Source organism: Crinia signifera, chromosome 7 (genome assembly GCF_055691185.1).
Source record: "Crinia signifera chromosome 7, ASM5569118v1, whole genome shotgun sequence".
Lineage (NCBI taxonomy): Eukaryota > Metazoa > Chordata > Amphibia > Anura > Myobatrachidae > Crinia > Crinia signifera.
The window spans coordinates 54,556,305-54,578,021 of record NC_139223.1 but is presented as its reverse complement, the minus strand read 5'-3'; the positions used below and the strand labels follow the sequence as shown (position 1 = coordinate 54,578,021).

The 21,717-nt window shown below is 43.5% G+C and overlaps 1 protein-coding gene across 1 annotated transcript in view; it reads right to left on the bottom strand.

Moving 5' to 3' along the window:
* The window catches only part of BAIAP3 (BAI1 associated protein 3), a 317,991-nt gene that overhangs the window by 73,022 nt on the left and 223,252 nt on the right, over positions 1–21,717 (bottom strand). Inside the window, exons 11-15 of the mRNA XM_083153102.1 lie at positions 20,196–20,298; positions 17,603–17,710; positions 9,144–9,236; positions 5,649–5,752; positions 1,519–1,636 (exon numbers count right to left, since the gene is read on the bottom strand). Coding sequence (XP_083009228.1) covers positions 1,519–1,636; positions 5,649–5,752; positions 9,144–9,236; positions 17,603–17,710; positions 20,196–20,298 — 526 coding nt within the window. The remainder of the gene's footprint in view (positions 1–1,518; positions 1,637–5,648; positions 5,753–9,143; positions 9,237–17,602; positions 17,711–20,195; positions 20,299–21,717) is intronic.

Below are 21,717 nucleotides of genomic sequence, written 5' to 3'. Positions count from 1 at the left end.
GATTTGTAAATGCATTAAAATACGGCATTTAATAAAGTTTATTCAAAATGGTTTGCCAGATGAAATCCTGAGAATTAGGGGTATATTTTCTAAAGCTTCTAAAAATAAAAGGAGGTAATGTTACCCATAGAAACCAATCAGATTATATCTATAATTTCTTTGTTCCAACCTAGATAAATGATAGACATAATTTGATTGGTTGCTAGGGAAAAAATAAACTCTTTTCATTTTTAGAAGGTTTAGTTAATTTACCCCAAAGATTTGGGTGGAGAGTGAACAAACTGAAATCTAAATTGCAATGTAGAAAAAAAGCTGTCTAACATATTTGGGATACATGCAAAAGCAGCCAGTATTAACCCGGCACAGAAAAAAAATACACGCATTCGCGTCCCTTGCATGGCTTTGTTCCAAACACAAAATTACTTTAAACTTAATCAGGCACATTATGTGATTGACCCCCATAACTTCGCCAGTCTTCACCCTTCCAATGTCTGACTTCATTCATCTGTGCAAATTGCTCAGGGAGGGCGATATAAGAAATAGTGTATAACAATGAGTAATATTGTAATCACTCATCTGAGTCTGACTTTTGCAACTCCAGACACCTACAGTGATTTCACATCCGGTGCCACCATTCTAAGTTGAAGAGATCTACGCGATAGCACCACCCCAGCCACCTTGACATTAGAGCAGTCGCCATCATTAGCAATATCACTTACACCTGCCCCATGGCGATGCAACCGAACAGGACGGTCACTATCCGCGTGCAACTATTGGTCACAGCTAATTGAATCACTCACTTTTCGTATGTGCAATCACACAACTGCCACCCAGTTACTACCAAAGAAAGTGTGTGGATCATTAGTTAGACCCTATTATTGTTGACACTCAATAGGTTGACCACTATTGTTCGACAGTGAATAGGTCCACACACCAAGAAGGTTGACATGAGTTTTTTTAATTTTTGGGTTGTCTACAGTATGTTGAAATCTGACGACATGGACGGTGTCCATAAGAGTACCATGTCCCCTTGCTTCGGGCACACTATTTTAATCTAACTCTATGCCCATGTGGATCATGAAGTTGTTAAAAAAAACAAAACCATGGCAACCTTTTTCTGTGTCGACCATTTTCATGTCCACCCTTTGCTTGTCTTGACCTTTTGTCAAGGCCGACCTAAGGAATGTCGATCTTTTTTGGGGATCGACCTGTTTAATGTCGACAATTAGTTTTAAACCTATTCAGTGTCTACCTATTTACTGTCAACAGATCATCGGATCCTCGAAAAACACCCATTCAACTATTGCAGAAAACATAATGACATGAATGTGACGAAAAATTACCCATAAGTACTTTAACCGCTTAATTGGCAATTTTTTTCCTCAAAAACTGCTCAGAAATGATTGAATAAGGTCAGGAACATATATTTAAAAATGATCCAAAATAATATTTCATTGCTGGAAGGTTAAGCGTTGAAAAAGGCAAATGAATGGCTATGGAAGTGTAAATAGCACATACCAGTTCTCTTGGGCACATGGAAGGCTCCCACTGTTCTTCAATGTTCTTAAGAAGGTCCAGCAGGTAACTGTAGTCCAGTGGATGCACTTGGTGGTGTTTGCTGAAAGCCTGCCATTTTCTTTTCAGTAACAGAAGAAATCATGTCAGTACACTCTCATTCTAGCTGCAGTGTGCCTTTTCCTCTGTCATTAATACCCCTTTCACATGGGCCCGGCCACCCGCCAATTACCCGCCATTTTTGAGTGCCGGGTCATTTTGCTGGGTGCAGCCTCACCCCAATTCACACCAGAAGCAAATTACCGGGTTCAAGTTTTTCAACCCGGAAATTTGCTGAAAAACCCAGGTTTTTGTGTGGTGTGAAAGGGTCAGCATGGGTCATAAATCCCGACACTCCGACCCTGGTCAACAGGGTCGAAATGCCGGGATTCAAGACCCGTGTTGACCCTTTCACACCAAAGAAAAACCTGTGTTTTTCAGCAAATTCCCCGGTTGAAAAGCTTTAACCCGGTAATTTTCTTCTGGTGTGAAAGGGGTATAATAGTTCCAATAGTGTAACATACTGTAAATCGTAAATAGTCTGCACTTATTACACACCAATGAGTACAGAGTTCACCAAGTTGGCGTATTAAGTCCCAGTGCTGAGCCTCACTATCAGTGAGATGGAACAGGAGAGAAGACGTGGGCGGCTCCCAGGCGCACATTTCATTATTGCTACAGTATACAGTATCAATTATATTTAAATGATGTGATCTAAAAACATGAGTATTTTTCTCTTTAAACCTCATGATCCCACTGTAGCTGTTTCTGTACAGTATAACTTTTGGTACTCTTTACCTAGAAGGGCGGCCATCGCGGGCATTCCCATAGGGAACAATGTTAAATGTCTCAATTGACCCGATTTTCCTGTTCAATGCCTCAATTGACCCGATTTTTCCATAGGAAACAATGTTAAATGGGCCACAGAGGCCAAATAGGCACCCTGAAGTGTGAAATGGCCACCCAAATTGTTAACGCCACCCCACGATCAACGTCAACCCGAAGCGTGGCGAGCGCAGCGGTACGCGTCCTACGACCTTTTCATACCCCCACTATCCACGTCGGCGTGGAGTTGAGAATAGAAAGTGTGGCGAGCGCAGCGAGCCACCGAGCCCAAAGTGTGGCGAGCGCAGCGAGCCCCGTGAGGGGACGCGGATACCTTCACAGGTATCCGCGTCCCCTCGCGGGCTTCACAGCTGTCCGCGTCCCCTCGCGGGGCTAGCTCCGCTCGCCACGCTTCGGGCTCAGTGGCTCGCTGCGCTCGTAACACTTTCTATTCTCATCTCCATGCCGACGTGGATAGTGGGGGTATGAAAAGGTCGAAGGACGCGTACCGCCGCCCCTCGCGGGCTCGCTGCGCTCGCCACGCTTCGGGTTCACGTTGATCGTGGGGTGGTGTTAACAATTGTGGGGGCCATTTCACACTTCAGGGTGCCTATTTGGCCTCTGTGGGCCATTTAACATTGTTTCCTATGGAAAAATCTGGTCAATTGAGACATTTAACATTGTTCATTATGGGAAATCGCGGGCATCGCGTCGGTCGCATCGCACCCGATTTTTTAGTGCATTCAATGCCCGCGATGACCGCGATTTTTTACTAACGATGCCCACGATCAAAATCGCGGGCGCCGTTCTAAGTAAAGAGTACCTAACTTTTTTTTTTATTTAAAGACAGCATTTAATGTGATAAAGGGATTTATGTATGTGACTAGAAATAAAAATGAAGATGAATGAAATATATGCTAATATGTGTGGAAAACAATATGTTTCCCTGAGCAGCTGGCCTAGGGCCCTCCTACAGGCTTATGAGGGGTAATTAGTAGTGCCCCTTCCTCTCTCAGCACCCCTGGTAATATGCAGATTGTGTAACTACCACAAAGAAAGGAGGTAAAGTTATCTAAAACAATTCCACTTTATAGAATCTTTATTAAGGTTTCTCAGAATTCCGCTTCCTAACAGATACTTGTGACTTAGAGGCGACATAGTTTGGGGTATAATAAAATCCAGCAGCATTCTGCGAAAGGCAGGAAGAGCCTCTCAGGTGGATCAATAAGTATCAAGCTTGTTTCTAAAGAGGATTAGATGGATGTTCCAGTATTCTCTTCCATAGCGCTTCAGTATGTGAATCAATGGTCTGACATTTTCTTCCACCAGCTTTAGATGTCACTCAGAGAATTTAATAAAAAGCTCCATACACTTCATACGAGGTCTAGCAGCTGTACCCTACATTAGACTAGACATGTTTTCTACTAAAATAAATGTCAAAAGCAGGAAATGCCGATAGAACTTATTAACTAATTAACAATGCAGAGACCTTATGCCTTCATGGTTACATTACATGGTACTACTAAAGGGATGTCCCAAATGCATAACCTTCAGTGATTTTTATTATATTATTATTACATTCTCTACTCCCTCATTTTCATAGGCGAATCTAAGGGGTGGTCTGGGGGAGCACCGGACCACCCGTTAGACTGCCTGGCCATTTTGTTAATGGAATGTCTGTACCCATACCTTTAATTAAATTTGAACGCCCGCCCCCGCCCGTTTTGTCCCTGATTGCCACCACAAAGATGGCCATGGGAGGGCTGTGCACATATGTGACTGCTTGCAGCTCCTCCCATGGTCCTTTGCGGAGCGTGAGCGAAGGGCGGCTGTTTGGTGACTCCTCCTACTCCTTCCTCCAGCGTGCTTCAAGGCAGCAGGTCGGATACGGGATTGAAGGCTTCAAAATGTAAGTGTGGATTAGTGCGCACTCACACCGTCTGACTCACTTGCAGTGCTGCCAGCCTAGATGCAAGGCAGGCGGCCTGTCCCCCCCTGCACTACCCGTGAAATTGGGGGGGGGACAGGCTGCCTGCCCTTTCCCAATAAACCCCTGATTTATTTACATATATAAGGGCCGCCTGCCCCCCCAATAAACCCCTGGTTTATTTACATATATCTGTATATATCTATCGCTCAGTGGGAGTGACTTGCCCTGTTAAGCCACGCCCCTCAAATGAGGCCGCGCGGCTTCGCTTCGTGCTGGCTGGTTCCCCCGGGGGCTGGCAGCTCTGTGTGTGTCAGTCATCACACCTCTCCTAAGCCCGCCCCCAAGACTCCTGTGAAACTAGCCAATGGGAGCCCAGGGGTAGGCTTAGAAGGAGTTTGAACCAGCCTGGTATATATTACATATATCCGAACATATAGCTTAAATTTGCTAGGCAGTTCCCTCCTGTACTATATGGTCGGCGCTGCAGCCACCACTGGTTATTACTCTATATTTACCATGTACTTCAACCTGCAATATACTGACTGCTATTCCTGCCTCTCCATACTACAATATGATGTCCCCCCATAGGGCCGCTGAGAGCAGTGTGAACTAATACGAGGAGGCGTGGCCAGACCCCCTTGACAGAAACAATGAAATATAGGTTTTCTATCACAACATCAGCAGCACCCTTCAGCAGGTAATTAGTACCTGCTCCTTCATCTCGGGCCTCCTGTTCTCCTTATATCCAATCCTACTTCAATCAATATACTTAACCGCTGCACTTTTCCTTTTAACTTAGCTTTCTTTCCCTCAGAACAGATACAATATCCAGACCATGTGATGCACCCACAAGGCTTTCTTCCCTGATTTCTGATTTGCTTCTTTTTAAATGTTTTTGTTATTATTTGTTCTGTAGTTCACCAATGCATATCATTTCTCTACCACTGAACGTGATGCACGTATACCTCCCAATTGTCCTGATTTTCGTGTGGGGTAGCAGTTGAAGTCCTCCTGTCTGAATAGATGGTGTGTGCATGTGCACAGCATCTATTCAGAGAGACAAAGGGACCGGGGGATTGGCCAGCAGGTAACAGAGCGCTGGCCATGCCCCCATAGTGACGGGAAACCAGGACGTGGCTGATGGCCCTGCCCCCCACAAGATGATGCCCCCTTCAGTAGAGGCCACACCCCTTTCTGGGTGCTTTTTCAAAGTCCCGATCCCCCCCAACAGTACAGGTCTGATACATGTGCAAAAGTACCAACCATCAGATCTAACGTCAGCCCTATATAAAGAATTGTTTAAATACAACAGAGCGATACCCACAGTGGAAGTACTCACATGACAGCCTGTTGTAGACTGGAGAGGTCGGTCTGCATACTGTGGTGGGACATTACTGTGAACGCGTGCTTGCTCATTTCTCCCTTCCAGTTCCAAAACTCAACCTGGACCATGACATAAATGTTACTATTACTTATTTCCAGGACAACTGTACAAGTAATCCTGCAAATGCTGCTCAGCTGTCAACCATGTTGGACAAGTGATTCAAAAGCTGCTGTCCCAGTAAGGAAACGCTAAATGTCAATGAGACCAGAATATATCCAGATAAAGCATAACCATGCTTCAGTGACATCTTACATATGCCAGGTGCACACAGATAAGTTCATCCAACAGGCTGGATGTTATGTAGGTAATAGACTCATGCACTGATCCAGCTATCAAACTGCTACATCCTTGTCTGTAACATTAATGCTTTAGCAGAAACATTGGGGGCGGGATGTTATAACATCCGCGGCCCCCCTTCGCCGGACATCGCATTTTTAATAACGGCATATGCTATAACATATGCCGTTATTCATGCAAGGGACAGCTCTTGCGGTAAGAGCTGTCCCTTGCGATGCGGTGCCGGCACTGGACTTCCGGGTCTGTGACCCGGGAGTCCATCTGCGCATGCGCAGACCCCGGCGCCGGCCGCAGGGCACGCTGGGAGGGATCCGTGACGGATCCCTCAAACAGCGCTGCGGTAAGAAGCCCATAGGCTTCTGCAGGGATTCGCCAGCTTTAGCTGGCGATTCCCTCCGCAGCGCTGACACTGCGGAGGCGCCATATAGCATATAGAAATGCGGTAGAAACCCCGAAAACGGGGTTTTTACCGCATTTCTGCTATATAGCATCCCGCCCTGGCTGTTGTTCCAATAGATCCCACAGGACACTGGTGAATTGAAGCTGTCAATGCTTAAGCCTGACTGGCATTCCTGTGTGAGCTACAGTTGTTGGATGGACAGAATGTTTCACGTGTAGTGTAATTAGTGTTGGGATCGGGGATTTGACATTGATTCTTTTTGCCACAACTGGACTTTATTGGGGTAAATTGACTAAGATGGGAGTTCTATTGAAGATTCTTACTAAGTAGAATCTGATTGGTTGCTATGGGAAACCTCCCTTCTTCAATAGAACTCCCATCTTAGTAAATTTCTCCACATTGAACACGTTTATCAGCATCATTATGTGGTAAGGCAGTTATGTATAATAAATTCTATACCAATTAAGTTGATGTATGTCCAATTATTGAATGCAATCATTTTATAATGGGTTTTACAGTTTATTACGCGAATGAGGAGCAGACATTCAGGAGGGATGCAGAAGGGGTTATAGTAGTGTTTCCCAAACTGCGTGCCTAAACACTTGCTGGGCTGGTCCAGGACCAAATTAAATTATTTATGGTCAATGTAATAGGCATAATCCGAGCTAGTGACAGTTAATTACTTTGTATTTGGTGAACGCCTCCTCATTTAAGTTATTTTTATAGAATTTAAATGCCGAATAATTGGAAGTTCGCTTTTCTGAAGTTTAGTATTTTTGTCGATCCTTTATGATGTAATTTACTGAAGTTGATTTCCAGTGAAACCATATTGTGGTCACTGTTCCCTAGGTGTTCAATTACTCTGGTGTTTGAAACTAAATCTATTTTATTTGTTAAAACCAAATCCAATAATGCCTTATTATGAGTTGGAGCTTCTACCGTTTGTGTGATAAACTGGTCTTTAAGTAAGGTTAGGAACCCACTGCTTCTTGCTGTTTTACATGTTTCATTTTTCCAATCAATATTAGGTAAATTAAAATCACCCATAATTAATACCTGACCCTGATCTGATGATTGTTTGAGTTGGTTTAAAAGAAGAGACTCGTCCCCTTCGTTTATGTTCGGTGGTCTATAGCATTCCCCTCTTAAAATTCTGTTATTAGGTTTTTTGTTATTGTCGGTTATCTCTGCCCACACGGCCTTAGTGTAATCTTCCTCTGTTATAGGGGATTTTCCTCACATTAGAGTGTGAGGAAAGGAAAGACTGATTATGTCTTTTCCGGGGCACTCTTTATTTATTTGATAGGTATGATAGTGTTTTAATTTAAAAACTAACTTTTATTAGGTATACCTTAAAACGAATGGTGCTTATCAATACGAAAAAAATGTAAAGAAATAGAAAAAATGATGAAAAAAATGAAAAATGCATACACAATCAAAATTCATTAAAATATTCGATCAAAATTATGATCACAAATTTTTAGTTTTTTAATCTTCCTCTGTACCTGCGCTCATTTCTTTCTCACACGATGTTAAGTTATTTTTTACATATAGGCACACCCCGCCACCCTTTCTATTTTACCTGTCTTTTCTGTAGAGTGTATATCCCTCCATGCATTATGCCCAATTGTGCGACTCGTTGTGCTGCCCGTGTGTGTAATGCCCACATGTATAGAACGCTGCCAGTGTGTATAATGCCCGCATGTATATGCCGCTGCCAGTGTGTATAATGCCCGCATGTATATGCCGCTGCCTGTGTGTATAATGCCCACATGTATAGAACACTGCCAGTGTGTATAATGCCCGCATGTATATGCCGCTGCCAGTGAGTATAATGCCCGCATGTATATGCCGCTGCCAGTGTGTATAATGCCCGCATCTATAAGCTGCTGCCCGTGTGTATAATGTAATTTTTAAGTTGATAATTTTTATATGGCCCCCGAAGGATTTTATAAATATCCAAATGGCCCTTGGTAGAAAAAAGGTTCCCCACCCCTGCGTTACATCATGTTTCTGTAATACCAATAATGTCATAATCCTTCCTAGTGACCACAGTTTCTAGTTCCCCGATTTTACCTGCATTAGCCAGTAGGCATTTTAATTTATGTTTATTTTTAGTTGCGTCCCTAACATTGTGTTGAATTTCTCCTCTGAACTTATTTGTATTCCTTAATTAACTTCCTCGTACCCACCTCCCCCTTGGTAGACTCTCTACAGCCCTCCCCACCATTCCCACTATCCGACCTATTTACAGTTTTGAAACTTCTTCCTATGTTGTTAACTCCTTCCCATACCCTAAGGTCATCTGTACCTGAGAGCTGTAATGAGGTAAGATTACTGTTACTACATAATATTCCTGGAGCACCCTGGGAATTACCCACAATATTACCCTTATTAGTACCCCGGACATTGCCTGTAACTATGTCCCCCCCCCCCTCCTCCTCCCCCAAATTGATTCTTGACCCCAATCCTACTATTCTCACTATGGGTCCCAACATTGAACATCGCCCTTAATCAGAGTCTACATGGATGTTAATGTATAAAAAGGTCAATAAAAAAGGAAAAATATTGTGTTCACGTTGACCTTTTGGTGTAGACCTATTGGCTGTCAACCTGGACACTGTCGACCTATCATCCGGGATACCAATTGTACACGTTAGTAAAGAATAACCCATTGGGATTGTGGGGATTGACAAGCACATATCTCTGAGACAGAACACCATACAATGATAATTATGCACACATCTGCTCACCTCCGCCTGCCTGTGTTCATACTGGAGCACTTGGGTTAGCAGCATTTCATGAATCACAGAGCCAGATGCCTTTTTGCTTAAGACCGTATCCCTCTGAAACACATTTGTTAATTCAGATATTGGTACCATGCTATTTGTCTTAATACTTGCAGAATTGAATTACAGCTGAGACCAGCTTCCGGCGATAGCATGCTGATGAGGAGATCAAGCGTTTAACACATATTTCACATCATTTAGAACATTATTCAAAGTAGGGGAGCGGAGCTCAAATGCTGTTTTATAAATCCTATAAATGGAACAAGACAATGCAAAGCATGGCGTCATGTGGTATGACATGGCTTCAGTATTTGGCTCCTAAACTCTTATTGTCTTTTGTTTAAATGATGGATTCAAGAAGCCCTACTTGTGTGGTTTATTTCCTGGACAAACATTTATTATAATCATGTTTAACACCTTAAGTGGGGTTTTATTTCTGGGGTAGGATATACCTACCAGGCCCCCCCCCCCTCCCTCCCATTCCTCCTGTCTCTAACCTCTTCTCAGTTCTGACGATCGTACCCAACGGCTGTCCTGAAAAATTTCCAGGCATACTACTAATATGCAGGTGTGCGCCAGTGGTGCCTGCAGCCGTGCCCCCCCCCAGTGGTCAGTCCCCTCTCCCCTCCAGTCATTCTCCTCCGCTCCGTCGGGGATGTTCGGGGCAGCTTGGGGGACTCGGGCGCCCGAACTCTGAAGCGGCTCCAAACTTTCCCAAGCAGGGCAGCAGCAGGGGAGCTAGTAGAGGGGCGGGGGGAATGACAGGAGGGGAGTAGGGAGCGACCACTGGGGGGGTGCCCCGAGAGGTGATTTCACCAGTGTTGCACAGCTCCAGGCACCACTGGAGCACACCTGCATATTGGTAGTATGCCTGGAAATCTTCCGGGACAGCCGCTGCGGCAACGCAGCTGAGCCTGGAAGATTTACAGGCATATCACTGAAAAGGTTAAATGACAGTTTTGAATATATCTACCAGACATTTATTTCAATCATATACTGCTCTCCCAGGAGAATAATATAGTTAAATACACAATTGATACAAACATATATATATATATATATATATATATATATATATATATATATATATATATAAAAATAAAAAGGGAAGACCAATTAGCCCTGGGTTGTCTTTTCCGGGTTAGGTGTTGGGACTATTCAATTATAGGCTGGTACTTGACCCACAAACAGCCCTAAGGCAGCAGTTAACCTCTGGAAGGTACATTCAGAAATAAGAGCTAACTGCTGCCTCGGGGCTTCTTGCAGGTCTGATCGCAGGACTCTAAATGAATAGCTCCAGGCACTTTACCCAGAGAAGGGTCAGCATCCCACAATGCACAGCTAGCTGAACTGAAAATGCCTCTTCTGATGTACAGAAAATAACATTTGTATAAAATCCTGATGTAGTCACTTATAACTGGTGAATGCTGGTGTTGTCACTGTGTTCCTCAGTTATATCAGTGTTCAGTGTAATTAGGAAAAGCTGTCTGTTAACAGCAAAATGAGCCATATTGTCATTTTGCTATCAATAGTAAACAATGGGTGAAATTTAATTGGATGAGATATTCAGAAAGTGAGAGATTTAGTAAGAAACCTGAAGTTTTTTAAAAGCGGCAATCATTTACACTGCAGAATCAAACTGGTTTTGCAGTGTAAATGATTGCTGCTTTAAAAAAAAAAAAAAATCTCTCACTTTCTGAATCTCTCATCCTATTAAATTTCCCCCAATATGTCAGGATTCTTGTCTTGTCTAAAATAGATGTCCGTTAGTTTTTATCTGATCATTGATCATCTTTTGACATCTAATAATAAAGTATGTACTGAGGATAGACTGTCTCAAATATTGTAAGTATTAAAGATATAAACACCTTAGGATTATGGTGGAGGCTGCAGAGGACGGGCTGCAGGACAGCCCAAAATTGAAATAGGGGAGAAATGGCAACTGTCAGTGAGTCAGTTTGGAATGGCAGTTGGTGTTTATCCCCATTTAAATTTTGAACTGTGCTACAGTGCCCCTTCTGGAGCCTCCACTGCTTGCATGGGATTTCAAGAAATGTTTTGTATCCCAGAACAACAACAAAAAACAACAATTATCCTAATAATGATATAAATATACAGTTGAAGAGTATTCAAGAAGTAACACGGAAGTATCTGAACTAGTTAAGGGAATGCACCAGAAAAAAAAAAACATCCTTAAACCCCCCCCCCCCCCCAACAACAACAACAACAAATGTTGGACTTCAAAGACTGCATTCCACTAAAAATCTATTTCAGAGTGAATAAAAGAAACATAGGGGTTTATTTACTAAGATGGCCTATCTAGTCTGCCCATGTGCATGCAAACCCTTACACACTAGGGTTAATGTATGTATTGGGCCAAGTAACCTACCAGTATATTTTTGGACTGTGGCAGGAAACCGGAGTACCGTGAGAAAACCCACATAAGAACAGGGAGAATATACAAACTCCGCACAGTTAGGCCATGGTGGGAATCAAACCCATGACCTCAGTGTTGTGAGGCAGTAATGCTAACCATTACACCATCCGTTCTGTCCTAAATACAAGTCATATAATGGAAGTGGGTGGGGCATGTTTCTTCTGTATGTGCAAGCAACAAATAATTGGGCCTTTTTGTCTCTTTTCGCGAGGCTTTAATTTTCGCGATTTTCGCGAGCCTCCCGTGATCGCGAAAATTTAAGCCTCGCAAAATATTCCCCCCTCCTCAATAAATGCGGTAATAAAAAATCCGACACTTTTCACTTACAGTAACCAAATTTTAATGGTTAGAGTTACTGTACTTAAATACTGTAAGAAAATACTGTAAGAAATAAGAACAAGCATTTCTTAAATACAGTACTTACAACTATTTCTTGAATACTGTACTATACAACTACAGTATTACTTGAAGAAAAACAATATAACTACTGTAATACTACTGTACAGTAATACTGTACAGTATTGTAGAATGCTGCTCATTCACTGACAACATTTATACCAGCTTTTTTGAAGCCATTCAAAATTAACTCATGTTTGGCTTCAACACCGTTAAATGTGCGCACAAGCCAAGAAGCATGAATCAGTTTTAGTCGTGATATTCGCAGGTCCACACATTCTTTTTCCTCTAGAAATTTAAGCTCATTAGAATACCACTCAATAAACTCATTCTTGAGCAAACGCTTGAACTCGCCGTTTACAGTTAAGTCCAAAGGCTGGAGCTCTCCTGTGCAGGAAGCGGGCACAAAAAGTGGAATAATATTCCTCTTCTCTATTTCAGCCAGAAAAAGAGGATCTTGATGTGCCTTAAAAACGTCGAACAATGCTACACCAGGTTGTTCTGGAACTAGCCCGAGAAGCTCTCTCTGCTTGTCGTAAAAAGGTACAAGAATATTCTCGATGTATCGAATCATTGTGTCAGTATTGCTCCAGTGCGAATCGGTGTGCCACACATCCCAGTCCACGGGAAATGTAAACTTTGGATGACAATTTGTTGTTTTTCCAGCATACAACAATTGTGGTGGAAGTAGGTTTCCAGAAAGGGAACATGCTAACAAAACAGTCATCTCTCTTTTATCTTCCTTGCCGATTATGGACACTTGTTTTGAACCACGTTCTTCCAATGTGTATTCAGATGTAGGCACAAACTTTGCATTTGTCTGATCGAAGTTAAGGAACATCTCAGGGGGAACAACATTTTTGTCAATCACTGTACGAACACGATTAACAAATTCGTCGCGAATAGCTGGGAAGTCTGGGGGCAGTTTTCGCTCAGCTTTGGTTCCCTTTCTACGGACAAAGTTCATTCTTATCAGCAGGCATCTGGCCCAACTCGGGCTCAAATCAAAAGAGTTTAGAAGAGAGGGATCATGTGATTTCACAATTCCTTTTGCAGCTGCTATAACAATAGTGCGGTTCACTATTCCACCAGCAATCCGCAATTTACGTATATATGTCTGAACACTTGCGTCGAGATCACCAAGTTTTAAGGAGCGACCACGATTACCGTGTGGTAAAGTTGTTACATCGGCTTTACCTTCTTCCGATGCTTGAATGTACTGTTTCTTTATGCTGCGAACGGTTGATTCACTCACCGGCCTTCCCAGTTCAGAGGTGAAGTGTTTCACTGCTGCAGAATTTCCGTTCATAGTAGCATATCGGCCTATTTTGGACCTCAGCACTTCGTCATAAACTGCATACTGCCCACGTTTTGCTCCACGTTTTTCTTTCAAAGCAGTAGTAACCTCCGTATTAGAGGATATTATTTCTATTGATTCAACTAAGGACATAGGGGCCGATTTATTAACATTATTTTTACTAAAATAATGTGAAAACGGGTGTTTTCGCACTCTTTTCACATTATTTTAGTTTCACTGAAATGTACTAATTATGAATTGTAGAGGTTTTCGCAAATTTCTCTTCATAAACCGATTTATCGCATTTTTTTAGAAAGTAGATCGCATTTCACATAAACATAATGGGAAATGTGATCTACTCATATTTATTAAACTCCAATTGTAAAATAAATTCGGAAGGGTCCTGTGTGATAATATCGCCACTTCTTAGTGGCGTTATCCCTGTGTGTGTGTCTACATTTGTGCTATCAGCCTATTATAGCAGCCCCATCTTCCTCCTCTTCCCATCTTCCATCAGGCCCCTCAGTCTCAGGGCAATAGAGACCTTTTATTATTGTAATCTTGTCTGCCTCCGTGCATGCATGCACTGTATTGGGGTTAGAGATTCCTGCAGCTCCATGTCTACCCTGTCTCCCCTGTATCCCCCCTCCCTCTCTCCCTCCCTCCCTCTGGTCACTGCTGTCAGGGACAGGAATGTTTAGCAGGACTTGGAGCACACATATATTTAAGAGGAGCACAGAACCTTCCTCTGATTTACGAGCAGCTGCCAGCTCCTGCTCGTTACACGCATATGGGCAGGTGATCTCCGTCTCTCCCCCCTGTCTTCCCCCCCCTCTATCCCCCTCCTCGCTGCTGCCGGGGACATCACTGTACAGCAGCACTTCCAGCGCAGGCAGCGGAGCCCACTGGTTCTTCAGGAGTACACAGGGACTCTCCTGCCTGAGCTCCTGGCTGCTGTACATTCCCCCATCTACGGCAGCAGCACTGGGGAGGGACGGGGCTGCAAGGATCTCTCCCCCATACTAATAAAAGCAGGAGCGGACGTGGGATACAGAGCTCACCTCTTTACACAGTTTTATTAAAGAACTTTAGTGAAGCACCTAGCCCTCTCCTCCGATCAGCTTCCCCAGCTCCAGTCCTGGCTGCTTGCTTTTCTAGCAAGGAGCTACACAGGACACGCCGGGGGAAAGTGAAAGTAAAAGCCGGCTGGCTTACTTTCTATTAGCTGCGCATGCGCAGTAGGATCCAGGCATCACACAGTGCGATAATAACGGGGGAGTTCAGGGATCTGGATTCGCAGGGACAGGGCTTTTTCGCAAGCCCTGTCCTGCGAGGTGAATAATGATAAATTCATGCGATTTTAAGCAAAATCGCAATGCGAATTTAGTCGTTATTATCACCATTTGATTACCATTTTTTTAACAATTTTGATAAATCGGCCCCTTAGCGTTTCTTGCATCCGGTAGTCCTACCGGTGGTGGAGCTCCTATAGGAATTTTCTCTCCCTTATCCGTCATCTTGTACAGGTATTTCCACATTTTTAAGGCACTGATGGCACGTTCTCTCTCACTTGTTTGGGGTGGAATGCGCGCATTGAGCCAAGGTCAAAGTTGATACAGTACAGTAGTAATGTAAGCACCGCGGGTTGTTTTTAGAGCGATGGGGAGAAGGGGGGAATATTTTTCGTACAAAAGGAAGTTTCTTACAGTAAAATGCCTTACTGTATGCAACAGAGTTATTTACATTAGGCACAGTAGTTATTCGCAAAATTTTCAGCCCGCGAAATCAGTGATATCGGCATTATCGCGAAAATTACAGCTCGCGAAATTAAGTGCTTACAGTATACAGTATTATACATTCATTTAGTACAGGCTAAACATGGACATGTTGTGGCTATAAACTGTATGGCACAGGAGAGCAGAAGTTAAAGTAAAACCAGTCTGGAGGGTGTATAATAGGTATTTCAGACCTAATGGGGCCTAAACACAGAGCAATGTCATGGCATTTTTTTTTAGCAAAGTCACCCTACATCGCTCCATGTGTATGGGCCATAGAGATAACGATTAATATCCAGAATGCTGGATACATCTAGGGCCTTATTCTAGTTCACTCTTAGAGGCAAATTCCTTCTTAGCTGGACAAAACCATGTGCAATGCAGGTGGGGCAGATGTAAAATGTGCAGATAGAATTAGATTTGGTGAGTTATTTTGCTTCTGTGCAGGGAAAATACTGACTGCTTTATTTTTACACTGCAATATAGATCTCACTTTGAAGTAAAACCCCACCCAAATCAAATTCTCTCTGCACATGTTATATCTGCCCCACCTGCAGTGTACATGGTTTTGTCCAGCTAAGAAGGAATTTGCCTCTAAGAGTGAACTAGAATAAGGCCCCTAATGACATCACCGGTCAGGGTTCTCATTGGAGAACACTGGCCCTGACAGATCGCTCAGCATACAGCGCTGGCATATTGCTGTGCAGTGCTGAGCGATCTTGCTGAGCGTTCTGAGTGATCTAGCATTGTAGGCCCCATAAGAAGTCAATAGCAAAGATGTAATAATCTGTATTTTCAACCACCACAATAGTACAAAAGATAACAAATGAGTGGTCAAGAACAAAACAACACATTGATGCAATTATAAAGTCTGGTGCTCATTAAATGCTGCCAGAGTGTAAAACGGGAAATGTTCCATTTCATGTGTTAATTGGAATTGAAACAAAATACCGCTCTCTTTTTATAAATGACCTACTGTACATTGTGCTGTGGGGACGTTCCATGTTCTTACACAAGTGATGTTTACAGCGGTTATATTGCTACAAACAGCTGTTTTGTGATGTTGTGAAAACAAGGCAGAAGCTCGTGTAAAGGTTTCCTTTGAAGAAATGATTGAAACCCTTGCATGTCACCATTTCTCAAGCATGGGAAGTTAATTTACCATCATCTAGCCCCCTGAGATAAGCACAAAGAGCTGAATTTAGAATGGTGCCATTTTCTTGTCAATCCAGCTGGAAATAGCTGCGGCGGGAAGACACTTTCTATTCTGATGAAGCCATTTAGCAGCTCTGATGATTAACAATTTGTTTTACTCAGATTTCCACCTAAACGAGTTTTCAGTGTGCCTGACAATGACACAAATCAATCTCCCAATTCCACATTATATGAATGTCCTTTATCTATCATCAACAGTACAGATCAGTGACAGGTGTCATTGACATTGATTCTAGAGGCACAGCTGATGTGATTACACCCCAGCAGGGTCATCCCTGATTGCTTCATCACTAGGTAAGAAGAGGATACATACAAAAGGTCAGAGGTCAGGATGCGGCTGTCAAAATCACAACCCTGGCATCCGTACATGGAGAATCCCAACAGGGGTTCCTTATGTAGCCTAACCCTCTCCCCTACACCCCCACCCAACCCTTCCTTGCAGAAGCCTGGGGATGGGGGGGGGGGGGGCGACGATCACTTGTACTGGGGGAAGATGCGGGTTTGCCGCTGATAACTTGCCAGGGGGGTCTGAGGCGCAGTCCAAGGAGTGGTGGGGGGTTTAAGAGAGCTGGTTTATGTCCTGTCCTGATCCGGGAAGGGGGTGCAGGAGCCAACTAATGTCCTCATCCGGAGGAGATGTCTAATGTCTGTGGGGGGAGGGGGTGACAGAAGGGGGCTAACCTCCATTCCTGATCGGGGGGGAGGGTAGCGTTCTGATGTGAGGGGGGTTGGTCGTTTCCCAACGACTGTGGCGAGGAATGGTACAGGAGTGCTTGTCTACTTTTAAGGGGGGCCCAAATCGGTATCTTGCTTAGAGCCCCATGAAGTCTAAATCCTCCTCTGGCCTAAAACTACCCCCCCCCCCGCCCCCCATTCACCGTCCTGCAAGCTAGCACGGCCGCTTCCTTACCAATCGGGATGCTGGGTGTCATTATTCTGCAATTGGCATCCAGATCCTTTTTGAAGTGGTGGCAGTTGGGATGCCACATTGGGTATACTGAACGCTGCCAACATAACCAATGGGATGCTGACCAGATTACATTAAGAAAACATCTTTGCATACACTTTAAATCTAGATTACTATGAAGAGGACTAAAGTAAAAAATGACCTTAGGTCACAGATGCCACAGGTTTTTTTCGGATGGAGAACATTAATATAGTATTCTTTATTAGGCATGACAGAGTTTTACTGACTTTTTTGTTTTCTAGAGTTAGCTCATCAAAATTCTGTTCAATACTTTTTAATGACCCAGCAGACACCAAGATACAATAAATGTCAACCTAACGTGTCCAACAAGTTTACCTGGTTTGTAATTAGTTTTATTATGAGGTGACAATCTCCTTGAACCTTTGAAGAACTGGTCCTTGGTTCCAACTTGAACCACTTATCTAATCCTCCAACAGGAATCTCCTTTAGTAAAAAAAAAAAGAAGAAACAAAACATAGAGCTCTTTAATAAATCTCATTAAGCTGTCTTTCATCAGCCAATCAGGAACAGCTCATCGATACTGATACACATTTTTTGTAAACCCCTCGAATTGCGTTGTCTCAAGAATGTAGTATTAAGAAAGGTAAGTATAAAAATCACTGCAGTATATAAAATAATGGGGGTCATCATTATTAATAAGACACAAACATTATTACCAAACATTATGTGGTTCAAATGTTAATAATAGATGATAAGATGCAACAGCATAATAATAATAATATATTAAGGGGGAATATTATTATTGGAATTCTATAGAAGAGGCACAAACAACACTTATTGCATAGAGGGAAACAGATATGCTTTAATTTAAGAAGCTTCGATCAGTCAGGGGGAGTTTCTGGGTAGTCAGTAAAACCCCTTCATGTACGCTGATAGTATATAAGTATAATGAATAAGACACCTCTATGCAGCTGGGGAATGTTAAACCTATTATGTATACTGTGTAATAATAATAATAATAATAATAATAATGTTCTAGTATAGTCTACTTTGTGAGGGCCTCAAGAGGCCTTATTCAGTTAAGATGGGCATAACATATTTAACCAATGTGTCTGAACCAGGTGCCCTAGGCTAATACACAAGTAGCTCCCCTAAACACACGTGTATGGGCGCTCAGGGACTCGCCAGTCATACTGCCCATGTGGATGAAGGTTACACAAATGGCATGTAGGATCTAATGCTTGTGGCTTGTCTCCGACCTTTGGCATTAGGATGCCCAGCTGGCGCTGTAGCACAATGTACATAAAGTAATGGTCCATTAGTAAGTTACATTGGTGCAGCCATCTGGCAGTCACCTTAAGGACTTTACCCCCCACAGTACATAGGGACGGCTGATAGCTAAAAAGCATGGAATAAACTAGGCCTTCATTTTATTCCATGGCTGTCACCTGTGCCCTAGGCTGCAGTCAAATCAGCCTATTAGTACCTCAGGCACTGTCTGAACAACAGGTTTTGTATATGTTTTTTCAATGTTTGGGAGCAAATGGTTGATTTGCTCCCATACATCACCAGATTTCCATTCCAACCAGCCAGATCTGTAAGATGATCTTCCAGGTAATTGCATAGTATATGCCCAGCTAGGAGTAAGATAAAAAAAGATTCAAATTGCTTCCGGAATGGACCACGATGCACTGACTCCTAAAGGTGAATAGACACTACTCTATAAGATTCCGACCAATTCAGACCAATTCCAACCAACCAAAAGGATCCCAAAAACAGCTCATGTACAGTGTACACTGTACCCATTAATCAGTTATTTCTAAACAATCTTTTTGATTCCAAATCGTCTCCGTACATTTGAAGTGAATGGGATGTCGATGCTGCACGCAGTGGAGTGATAATTTAGTACTGCGCATGGGTCACACTGCAGTCAGAAAGCACTTGTGGGTGGTAACGGGGAGTGGTTATACAAACACAGGCCTGTTGCTGCAGTTTCAGCAGTGTGTCACAGCCAGTAAACATGGCTCCAGCCCCTTACTTCTTATGGCCAACCTCCGTGACCATAGGCTTACTCAGAAGGTGGATTATTGACCGATGTGTGCGTTCATAAACAAGCACTGGATATCAGATACTGGATACTAGTGTGCATCTTCATACAAATCAGTGCAGCTGATGATTTGCATATGTTGGCACAGCAGCAGTGTATTTGTGATTGTGTTTGTAGTGGTGTAACTATAAAATGTGCGCCCCCCCCCCGCCGGAAATGTTGGCAATGCCCCCTCAGTAAAATAAATCCCCCCCCCCCACCCTGCCGCCGCCAGGACCCACAGATCTACTTGCCTGTTGTCCCGGCGCTCCTCCTGGCTCCTGCTACTGAAAATGACCATCACAAAAGGGGGCTTCCCCTAACAGCAGACCGTTTTTGAGGATGCTAGAAGAGGCAGCAGTGCAGCGCATCTATAGCCCCACAGACTCCCGGCACTCACACTTATTCAGTTACTTAGACCACGGGGTCTGCGGGGCTATTGTTACGCTACTGTGTTCACATCACTACATTGTGTCCATTATACACTACAAATCCGATAACTACACACTGCATTTTCTTAACGGTAACAAAACAATGTTACCGACATCGGTGTCTATTTATGAAGCAGTGAAAAGAGTTTGCCAGCGGAAAAGTTGCCCATGGCAACCAATCAGCTTTGAAGTAACATCTATTAAGGGCATTCTATATTATTAAACATAGCAGCTTTACTCTGAATCAGGCCTTGATTTATCTAACTCAGGTTCCAAGTCCAGATGCGACGGATCATTGCGTCTCTTTGAAATATCAGCTGGTAGCAATGCGCTGCCTGAGATATTTTGAAACTACTCTCTGGCATTCAGTTATTGCAGCATGATTCACTCCACTTATAACACAAGCATCTCTCGTTCTAGCAGCGCTAATTCAACTTTCCTGTTTACTTACATTAAAGGAGATGTTAAGGCATCCTAAAAAGTCATCTGCATTGTCCTCCACAGAGCCAGCTGTTCCGTTCGCCCTTGCCGATTTCACTATCTGCTTGAAGTACCTGTAAGATCTCAGCAAGATGAGCTAATGCAATAATGATGTTATTACAGCTTACAGTATAATGTACAATGCTGCGGTGCTGTTTTTCTCCACATTTCCTGACCGAAGAAGAGCGATCACTCGATATAACTTACCTATGTATTATTATATTCTCTTTTAAGTTGTAAGCAGTGGTTAGAAAATAGAAATATAGGGGGAGATTTAATAGGATGAGAGAATCAGAAAGTGAGAGATTTGGTTAGAAATTGCCAGTTTCTTTTAAAGCGGCAATCATTTACACTGCAAAACCAGTTTGGTTAAATGATTGCCGCTTTAAAAAAACACGGAGATTTCTTACCAAATCTCTCACTTTCTGATTCTCTCATCCTATTAAATTTCACCCCTATTGTCCTGATTTCTTATAGGCTTATAAAACAATTATAATTCCACAAAGTTTTGCTTTGCATAGTTGGAAAAGCCTCACTAATATTAGAGAAATGTGAATTCTGCCTCCGCTGCGATCGGTGGTGGCTGGTGACAGAACTTCTGATTTGGAGCTTTGCAGACTATTTGCCTGAAGATTACATTGTTTGGCCTCAAATCCCAGAGTGATTCAGAAACTCACTGCTGTGCCATTAGAACTTTCAAATGCAATTTAAATCATAGAAAAGAGAAAAGGCTAGCTAATCTGCGTGGCGGGTATGTGGCGCTCGGTCGTCTTTTGCCCTTTTCAAATTGGAAACCCTTCAAGGTCTGACACATTTTTATTAAGAGATATTATTTTACCGGCAGAATTAATGAAAATACTTTGCTGCTAGAAGAGTACCAGGCAACAGGGCCGACGACAGGGGGTTGCTATGGGGACAACTGTCCCAGGCCCGGCCGCTCTGACAGTGGTTAAGGGCCCGGGCAGCTCTCCCTGTGGATCCGCCAGCACCTCCCTGCCAAGTGCACACCGGAGCCGCATTCAACAGTGGCGGCGGCAGGCCACTGTTAGTCTGCAACCCGCCCCGCTGCAAAGACGAGCCCCATGGCCGGAGCACGGTCGCACCAACTTTGATTGACATGCGACACTGTCTGCGGTCTAGTAAGCTGGAAGCCGGGTAACACCCCCACCCCCGGCTAGAGACTGACCACCCACTGTCCAGCAATTGGAGAAAAGGCTAGAGACTGATCACCCACTGTCTGGCAATTGGAGAAGAGGCTAGGGACTGACCACCCACTGTCCGGTATCAGGAGAAGAGGCTAGGGATTGACCACGCGCTGTCTGGCATCAGGTGAAGAGGCTAGGGACTGACCACCCACTGTCCGGCAATTGGAGAAGAGGCTAGGGACTGACCATCCACTGTCCTGCAAATGGAGAAGAGGCTAGGGACTGACCATCCACTGTCCTGCAAATGGAGAAGAGGCTAGGGACTGACCACCCACTGTCCTGCAAATG